General features: G+C 43.4%; 1 protein-coding gene across 9 annotated transcripts in view; it reads left to right on the top strand.

Annotated features, from left to right (window-relative positions):
* Positions 1-16: 16 nt before the first annotated feature.
* Positions 17-9,747, top strand: part of LOC110827291 (solute carrier family 2, facilitated glucose transporter member 1) — a 48,151-nt gene continuing 38,420 nt past the window's right edge. For 2 of the 9 annotated variants that reach the window (XM_022058818.2, XM_022058816.2), the window contains exon 1: positions 5,945-6,144. In XM_022058818.2, the coding sequence (XP_021914510.2) occupies positions 6,119-6,144 (26 nt within the window). In that variant the 5' untranslated portion in view covers positions 5,945-6,118. The other 7 variants (XM_087346131.1, XM_022058810.2, XM_022058811.2 and 4 more) reach the window with 7 other exon arrangements.

Raw genomic sequence — 9,747 nt, 5'->3', positions numbered from 1 at the left:
GCTGTTTCGAAGCGCTGTGTTCATCGTAAGGCAATTGTGTGCCTGTGACTTACAAATGTTGTATGTTCGTGTCTGCTTTTCACGGCGGATTCTTTCACCGCCTTTTAGACTGTTTAGAAATTTAGTTATCTATTGCCCGATTGTGATGTAGCGCATCAATTCGTGAGACTGGACGTAGCTTAGTCAGTTTACTTTGAAGCTGCCCAAGCAAATTATGAGATAATTATTCCTAATGATTGGGAGTCATCACATCTCAATTAGCCTTGCAGTAAAAGAATATTTGCAGCACAAACTGTGATATGCGATCTGTGATGTGACTAATCCGAAGAATATAAGTTGGCCTGCCTTGCATTTAGTCATGTTAAACATTTTTATTGTCTTACTGATTGTTGTGTTTATTATAGTTTTAACGTGCAAGAGACCTCATTTTTGGGTTTTATGTTAAAAATACGTAACTGCCACTAAATCAGATTTTGTCATAGATTACGTAGTATTGTTTTACGAACAAGGTATTTTCTATTTAAGGTACAATTAAAAGCTGGTGACAGTTTGTACATTTATATTTTGTGATGAGATTTGTGGTTGATGAGACTGAGGAAAAACTCAGGAATTTCTAGTTTTCGGAGACGTACAGTATTTTACGTGCGGAGCAGAGCTGCGGTGCTCCCGCTGAATTTGTACGGTTGTCCCTGTTTACATTAGCTTCGTTAATTTGTGCACAGTGTTTAATTTGTGCTGTGTCGACAACGTACCCTAATGATATCAACTTATCTCGTGCACTGTCAGGCATTTAAGTGTGCACATTTATTAAATGTTGGGGCTTCAATCCTATGCGCTGGGTTTTTCGATTTTTGAAGAAAATTATATAGTTTGCAAATTTAAGAAAAGAACTGATTTTTTTTTTTACATTACCTTCATCTGGTTGTATCACTAACGTAGATTTTCGAAGTACATTTGTTTTTCTAATTGCTTAGTTCATTATATAATTAATTTATTTTTTAACTCTGGGAACTCATTAGTTGAACGGTCTCCGTGTTGTAAAAGTTGAGCAAACAGCACAAAGTAAGCGCTGTCTGGTAACTCTGTTGGCCGTGGGTACGAACTAGTATAAACTGAAGGAACGTTCAATATGTCTCAATAGGGCAGTTGGTCCTCTAGCCATTTCATTTAAATGCGCTCGTTCCACTCTGGCGTGTGGCTGTCATATACCATTTTTCTTGCAAAAATTTTTAATTTACATGCACCTTTCATCCATCGTGTGTACTCAGTCACCTGTTCAGCTCAGTCTGACATAAAACACTCGGTGAGAAACCGAAAATCTTTTAACGTACCGTTTCGTCCATCTGGTCTGTCGTTGCGAGGCCTCGGCGCCCAACATCGTCAGTTTCAGTCACGTTCTCACCCGTGTCTTGATCTCTGTGCTAACCTGCTTGGTTTGATCACGTCTTCCGCTGCCCTGTCGAGACTGTAATAACGCGCTCATTGGACGAGAGCTCCGGTAAATGATGGACCAGAGCAGAAACTCGCGTGTGACTGAAATTCGGTCCGGTCGGCAGTGACGAAATGCCACCGCGTTGTCTTCGGGATCCGAATGCGCAGTCACGCTACTTTCGCAGCGTCTTTGGATGAAATGGATTACGACTAATGTAAATAGGGACTGAGTCTGTGAAATGTAAAGTGCCTTGTGATTTTGTTAAGTTTTGTAATGAAAGCTTTAATGTGAATATTGTTAAACAGCGGCATTCGGACTGACGACCACAGTGCTTACTGCTAGAGGCTGCATAGTAGTGCCGTCTCTTAACTTATTTATGATTTACGCGAATTAGAAAACCAGTCGTGAGATTCTCGCTTCTTTGCCTTTGGTCTAGCCGAATTGTTCGTATATTTTAATTTTTGCTTCGGGGCTGTCGCAGTGGAGGTTCCGTTGATCGTTGTTTCGATTTGGTTCCAGTTTAGGTTGACTTTTAAGGGACTCTGCTCTGGTGGACTGAAGGTCCAGTCGTCAGGCGCCCGTGTTGCCATCTGCAGAGCGTTGATATACCAACGAGGCTGTTGTTGGCTTGCCTCGTTGTGTAAAGATTTCTGATGAAACTGTAAAGTGTTGGTGTTTTGGGACGTGTGGGAGTTGTAGTATCAGACGGGGCTCGTTGTAACTCGGAAGCAGATTGACGCCTTCGTTATCGATAAACTGCATCGAGCGTCGAAGATATTCCTATATTTCAGCAGATATTTGCGTGGTCATCTTCAGGGTGGTGAGGGCGAGATGCTGTCAGGCGGAGAGCCACCGTGTCATTTGATGAAACAGGCGATGAGTAACTGATGATTTCTCGCCGTCAAGTGTGAGGATAGCGACTCTTTTCTCAGATGTCGTGCCATGTAGTCTGGTAGAAATCGACTAACATTTCAGAGGTGCTTACTGCGTGCATCTTCGGGGTGATTATGCATTATCCCAGGAGGCAGTCATCGTCAGGTTATGGATAAAGCTAAGAGTGACGACGTTGTTCACTCTGAAGATGGAAGCTGCTGTACCTGGCGGAACATTTGGTCGCCTTCAGTAAATGGCCCAGGTTATGAGCTTGACGTGGAAGGCGGAGTTAGTCATTAATCTGTAGCCATGGAAACCAGAAGACATCCAGTGTACCGCCTACAGATTCTTCTTCTTTGATACCCCGGGAGCAAATAGTGGTCGAAGAGGTTCTTTTTCCTGTGTGGTGCCGGTGTTTAAATTTCCTTCGGTGGCAAGTGGACGTCGTCACTGCTCTCAGAAGAGATCGGCTGCGCTGTTGAATAAAGTTCATTGAATTTACTGGCAAGGAAGCATTTGAATACTCAGGATGCAGACCATTGCTATCTCCTGTAGCACTAAGCACTGACGCGTCGTTCGGTCGATATTACGTCGCAGCGTGCTACTGCCTTACTCTGTGATACAGGAACGCTGGTCCGTCGTCTTCTCAGCAATAAAGGTGCGTACAGTGTTTTGGTACTTACGTTTGTGTTCGTGTTTAGTAAGTTGTAATTTTTTCTAATGCCTACTTTTTGTTTCTCTTTTGCGCGGTGGTTGCGACTGGATTTTGAGCGCAAGAGGAGGACAAACGTCTGTTGTTAGGTACGTTGGTATAAAACTACTCTTCATGTGTTGCACTCCAAAAATCTGTCCCTCGTATCTTTCAGTGTAAACCGTTAGTGCGCGATGCCTGTCGAAGGAAAGTTGAAATGAGAAATTGCTTTTCTTGTGTTCCAGCGAACTCTGATTCCGGAAGACATGCCAGTCAGGATCACACTCTCTTGCAAGGTGAGAACTGCAACTTACCATTTCCATGGATTATGCAATCGAGGGGACGTGATAATGTGCCCCCTCGATCACGTTAGGGTCCCTCATAGACCCCTGACCGTAGTGCTATAGTTAGATACAAGATATTGGTTCCCTCCCAGTGTCAGTGAGCTGTAGCCATGGAGAGCTGAAGATCTCTAGTCCGTGCCCAGATAATTCTTTTATAGGAATCTGCGCAGTAGTTCCAGACAGACATTTCCTGTTATGGTTTCATCTTGTGCTCAGAACACATTAGACGTACCGACATGGCCACTGCCTCACATTTCCGTTAGAAGTCGTCATTTGAATGGTATAAATAGGTCTGCATCAGTGGCGTATCGGGCATGTGCCTAAAACTTTCTTATCGTAGCACGAAATTTCGACCCCCCCCCCCCCCCCGAACTTGTCACGACAGTTCCATTCGCCTTCGACGTCACAGACTTGTATATCCTCTGTAGTTGAGAAAGCGTTATTAAATCAACATCCCGTTGAGATGTGGTGTTATTACGAGTGGGTTGTAAAAAGTTAAAGACGGTTCGTAATTACAAATAAGTTCGCATTACGAACGATGATTGTGTCCTTGAAATGACCGGGCACTCGGCACTGACGTGTCCACACTTCAACACCCTTTCAGCTCCATGTCCGTAATTACAATGAGATTATATGCGCCTCACACGAAGATCTTCAGGTGTTTGTCGGAATGCAGTAGTTGTCGTATGTTAAAAGTTTGGTGGTGAGATCTTATTTTTGATCCAGCGCGTATCGGCACCTCGTTTGCGGAGCATCCTGTACGAGCTTATTTTGGCCCTCGGACATCGTAAGTCGCTTACTGGTCGCGAACGTGTGAGCTGGCATTTCACGGCTTTGCGTCAGTAGTCTAGGTTTGTTTCCACAGATGCATTTATGCTTAAATCGAATAATAGGATTCACGAGTCAGTTTTCTAGAAACTTAATTTGGTGCCGTGAAGATGACTGTAAAATGCGTTCTCATACAGAAATTGATCAACGTGAACGCGTGATGTCATGAGTTCTGCTCGTGTCTAATTTGTTTCTTGTAACGAGTGACGATGGTAGTAGATGCTGTTTTATTTCTGATGCGTGGAGTCTGCAGGAAGAGTTCTAATTAAAAACGACATAATCTTACAACCGTTCTTCGTTGAATTAATATTTGTTTGGTTTATAAAAAAATCCACGCACCATCGAAAACGAGATGAGATCTGATAAGAACTTTGCGTAGTCCTCAAAAAAAGTTTCGTATTTTAGTGTTTCATTTGGTTAATACATTTCTGCATGCCCGTTTTCGCGTCTGTAATAAGTGTTTTAAATATGTATCTTATCGCCAGTGTAATTTGATGCAAGAATCTGTATGTAGTAGACTGTTGGACCTTCTAGTGGTTCTTCGTCATAGAAAAGTGTATCAGTCGTGTGCAGACCTGGGGAGTGGAGAGAATTACGAAGTGTGGGAGTGTTTTCATGCAGTGTTCATTCGGGTAATTAAATAAAAAGGACGAGACGTGAGAACTACATAAAATTCTGATTTGAAAACATCAAAAGGAAGTCCTTGACGTAACGTGGGATAACATTAACATAGATCTCAACTCATGAAGGCTGAGTGGTAACTGTATGTACCACCAGCTTTAACATTAGTCGAGAGTGCATTTTTCCCCCCAATGCATTATGGGTTTTGTATGATAAAAATGTAAACATCGATTATTTAATTGGAACAGCGTTAACCAGTTGATATTTGTGAAGTGATGTGTTTTCTTCGCGGTACGGACTGAATCTTTAAATATTATCTAGACGCCTACGCACTGTATCTATGAGTTTCGTGTGATTCTCACTGTAAACAGCGATTATTTCCTTAAACAGCGTTAACCAGTCGATCTTTGTAATGGTGAAGTGTGGTGTTTTCTTCGCGGTACGGACTGATTTCTTAAACCTTGTTCAGACGAGTATTGAATCTGGTAGTTCCGTAATAGCAGAGGTCTTCTTGATCAGACGAAGGAGTTTTGTAACACGAAGTCTGGCCGTACGTCTTGTCTATTTCCATCCGACTTCAATTATCGCTTTGGCACTTTTTCAACCGCTGCTGGCCACAGCGAGTTATATCTGAAAGAGAGATAAAGGTAACTCCGTCTCTGTAGACGAATCTCCACACGTTCTTGACAACAGCCGCAGACGCATCCAGCCTTGGTTTCTGAAACACGTTTGGTTTTGTGTTGTGAATTCAGTGTACCCCGATACAAACTATTACGAATTAGCGGACGACCCCAGCCATGTGAGTGCAGTCTCAGAGTAAACACGGATTACAGCCTTAAACAGAGTTAACCACTTGATCTTTGTAATGAAGTGTTGTGTTTTCTTTGCGGTACGGACTGGTTTCTTAAATAATGTTTAGGCGAGCGTCTTGTTAAAAAAGTTGACGGTGTTTCTTGCCACTCGTTATCTTTCGAAACAAATGGAAGGCATACAAACTGTCCATGAAATTGAAGTTCCACTTGTATATCACGTGTACCGTAAAAAATTACTAATGTGCTGTACGTCTAAAGTATTGCGTGGTTTTTTTGAACATTCTGTAGAAACGGTTTCTTGTGTCGAAGGCGCAACTGATTGATGATCGATTCTTTGCAGAAGGGATGGACCAGGAAGACTACGGAGTAGGCTACATCGAGGAGGACCATCCGCTTCGTCCAGAGGCGGCAGCACAGTCGCTGGCGCTGTTACAAGTACCGGATAAATCCGGGCGCTCCAGGAACACCTCCATATCGTCCTCTGTGACTGACCTTGACGCGCCCATCTACACACGCGATGACTCGCGGTCTACGCGCCAGCATGTGAGTACGCTCTTTTTACCGCCCCCCGAAGTTCGACTGCGACAGTTCCATCAAACCGAAAAGAGTGACCGGAAACTGAGATGGACGGTTTTGTGTTCCAACATTTGGGCAACTTACGTTTCATGAAACCGATTTCACGGAACTAGTTTCTTCTGTGTATGACAGGGCGAACAGAATTGGACATGCGCGAATTTAAAGCTCGGTCAAATTTCGAGACGTGTCCAAATAAAGGAACGCGTATTATTTTTGTGTGCGTACGTTATATGCAAAACAGTAATTTACGCTTTGAAGCTGAATTTCGTCGATATTTACTCCGGGCTCTCAATGTCGGTCTCACTCAAGGCTTTTCTTTTAAGTTGTCACGTATTTCATTCGACGCCCCCAAGCTCTGACTTCGTCAGAGTAAATTGGTTACATTTGGGATGTCTGTGATTTCTCGCCGACGTCGATGTTGGCCTCCCTCTGATTTCTGCTGTCCGGTCGCATCGTCCCGGGAAAATACGGTTTCCAGCCCGTCTTCGTTGCGTTGTTTGGTTCGTGTGAAGCTCGTAACTCGACGTATGGCCGTCTGTAGCGAGTTACAGTCCAGCCCCTTCTCCATAAGCGCGGATGCCCCAAAGTTTGGGTTGGGTCCAGGTCCCATGATTCAGAATTCTGAATTCAGCTTGTGGTTTGTGTGCATCAGTTGTCATGCGAGGGACCAGGGCATCTTGTTTTATGTCGTTTTTGCTGTGGGCGAATATACAGTGTCCCAGAAACGTGTATACAAATTTTTAATACGGTGGTGGTCACTCGGTTTCTCACCGCTGTCAACTGTGTCACGAAGCTGACAGTCGCCAATTCACTAAGTGTCTGTGTCGACGTTTGTTGTGGTTTAGTTATTAAAATTCCTTTATTCCCTTCATCGAGTTTGTGTTTACATCATTTTGCGACACACTGTATAACCTCCACGTCGTCTGGGTTTGGTCAATGTATTGTTTCCTGTGCCGGTCAGTGACGTATCGCGTCCAATTGCCTGCGTCGAGGCCGTCTGACACGATATTAAAGACCTCGATTAAGGAAACATGGCGTGGACTGGATTCAGCTGGCTCAGTGTCTCTCGCCTTCGTAAACACGGTGATACACCTTGAGGTTTCTTAAAGACCGACGTTTCTTGGCTGATTGAACGACAATCGACGTTTAAAGAACTCTTTACCGTAGTTCAGAACTCCTTCCCCTCGGTGTTTGGCGACCCGCACTACACAGACGCCAGAGAAGTTGCCGCGGAGTCACGGCGCACCGCGTTTCTTGTGTAGACTCGTAGTACAGGATTTATGAATTGTTATTTAGAGAAGTGGTGTGAGCTCTTTGGTGGGGATCAGCCCATCGTAAGGCCACTGCTCATAAAGTAGTGTTTGAACTCGGGGATACGTTCACCTGCTTGTATAAAGTTCTTTGTTCCAGATGGGGAAAACGAACGGTACTGTACTGAAATATGTTTGCGTGTGGTTATAGATTAGTATACAAGCATGGTGGTAAATATATGTACCACCTGCATTAAGGTTCAGTAACTGCATTTTACCCACAGATTTAGTGTATTTATGGGTTTCGCGTGGATTATCAGCACAGGCAACGAAAATTTCCATAAACAGCTTTAACCATTCAAACGTTGCCACGGAGCTGAATGTTGGGGTATTTTTATTTAGTGTTCTGTCTGACGACAGGTCCATATGAACAGGATCCTTCCATCCTTTTCTCGGACTGGGACCTGTTCATATACGTTCTTGGCAGATGATCCAGAAGTGGTTTGCCATTGCCTTCTTCTGTGTGTGAATGGAGTAATTGTTGGGATGCCACGGAGGAAAACTCCGTGTTGCCTAGACCACGGCCTTGCCCAACACAAGTTATAAATTCGGGCACCGCCGGGAATCGAACCCGAGACCCCAGGATTACAAGACCAGCGTTCTAACCGCCGTGGCGGTGATGTTTGGGTAAAGGATGTGTTTGTCTAATATCGATTAGTCGTACAGGGATCAGGTTCAGAGCCCTCGCAGATCCAAGAATGCCACAGAACTTGTCCATTGACAGCCAGAACTTCCCTGTGACGTCAGACGTTGGCGCCGTCCACTCGTCGCTACTTTTGGATTCGGAGGCGTCACGAGGTGCCCCCGCTCCACGCCACCGCCTGACTTCAGGCCACAGGAATCCATTGTGCCTATTTTAAATGGTTTTGCTTGTGTAACGGGTGGGCTGTCCTGGACATCATATTGATAGATTCTTCGGGACTCTTTCCTCGTGTTTATCGTGCATTTGCACTGATACTTACGTTTATTTCGGCCCCTACCTCCAAGAAAACACACCGCGTCGCGTCTAGATTGAAGAAGCAGTCGGTTAACGCCTGCGGAAGCGATAATTCCTCTTCGAACCATTACTGTGTGTACATGAATGTAAATAGGACTGCATGGCAAATGTGCGAATGGTACGCCATTTATGGAGACCGATTAGCCTCAAGTATAGAATCGATTAACTTCTCCCTTTCATTGGTTGCCCATCTGACCTTCTGTTCCTTTGCTAGGCGATCGTAACCGAGGTTTTTAGTGCAGAAGTGGAATGTGTTTGCCACTGTTTCGTTACTTGGCAACAGTTTAAGTCATAAATATTTCACTGCAGTGAATACGAACAATTGAAGATCGACAAATTGGAATGAATACTCGTAAGATTCTTCTTATCGATATCAAATCTAAAACTTCTTGACGATGGTGAAGAGTCAATTGAATAAAAATTTCCTTGGATATTATCCATCGTCTAGTAAATATAAAACGTAAAACGACGTTTCGGAGATGGGGATTAGCTCTATTAGTAAATATAAAACGTAAAACGACGTTTCGGAGATGGGGATTAGCTCTATTAGTAAATATAAAACGTAAAACGACGTTTTGGAGATGGGACTCTATTAGTAAATATAAAACGTAAAACGACGTTTTGGAGATGGGACTCTATTAGTAAATATAAAACGTAAAACGACGTTTTGGAGATGGGACTCTATTAGTAAATATAAAACGTAAAACGACGTTTTGGAGATGGGACTCTATTAGTAAATATAAAACGTAAAACGACGTTTCGGAGATTGGACTCTATTAGTAAATATTAAACGTAAAACGACGTTTTGGAGATGGGACTCTATTAGTAAATATTAAACGTAAAACGACGTTTTGGAGATGGGACTCTATTAGTAAATATAAAACGTAAAACGACGTTTTGGAGATGGGACTCTATTAGTAAATATAAAACGTAAAACGACGTTTCGGAGATTGGACTCTATTAGTAAATATAAAACGTAAAACGACGTTTTGGAGATGGGACTCTATTAGTAAATATAAAACGTAAAACGACGTTTCGGAGATGGGGATTAGCTGTATCTAGTGGGCCCAACTGTGTAGGAACCTGAAGACGGAGATAGAGTCCCATCTCCGAAACGTCGTTTTTTACGTTTTATATTTTACTAGACGATGGATAATATCCAAGTAAATATTTATTCAATTGACTCTTCTTATCGATGTTCGGGTACAGCTCGTCTTAATAGGAACGGGCGTTCTAAAGGTCGTAGGATCACGCGGAACGACG

This window comes from Zootermopsis nevadensis, unplaced genomic scaffold (assembly GCF_977971745.1).
Source record: "Zootermopsis nevadensis isolate Lab colony 2312 unplaced genomic scaffold, Znev_1.0 Znev_ptg000010l, whole genome shotgun sequence".
NCBI classification, from domain to species: domain Eukaryota; kingdom Metazoa; phylum Arthropoda; class Insecta; order Blattodea; family Termopsidae; genus Zootermopsis; species Zootermopsis nevadensis.
Note: the sequence above shows the minus strand (reverse complement) of the source record. Positions and strands in the feature narration are given on the sequence as shown.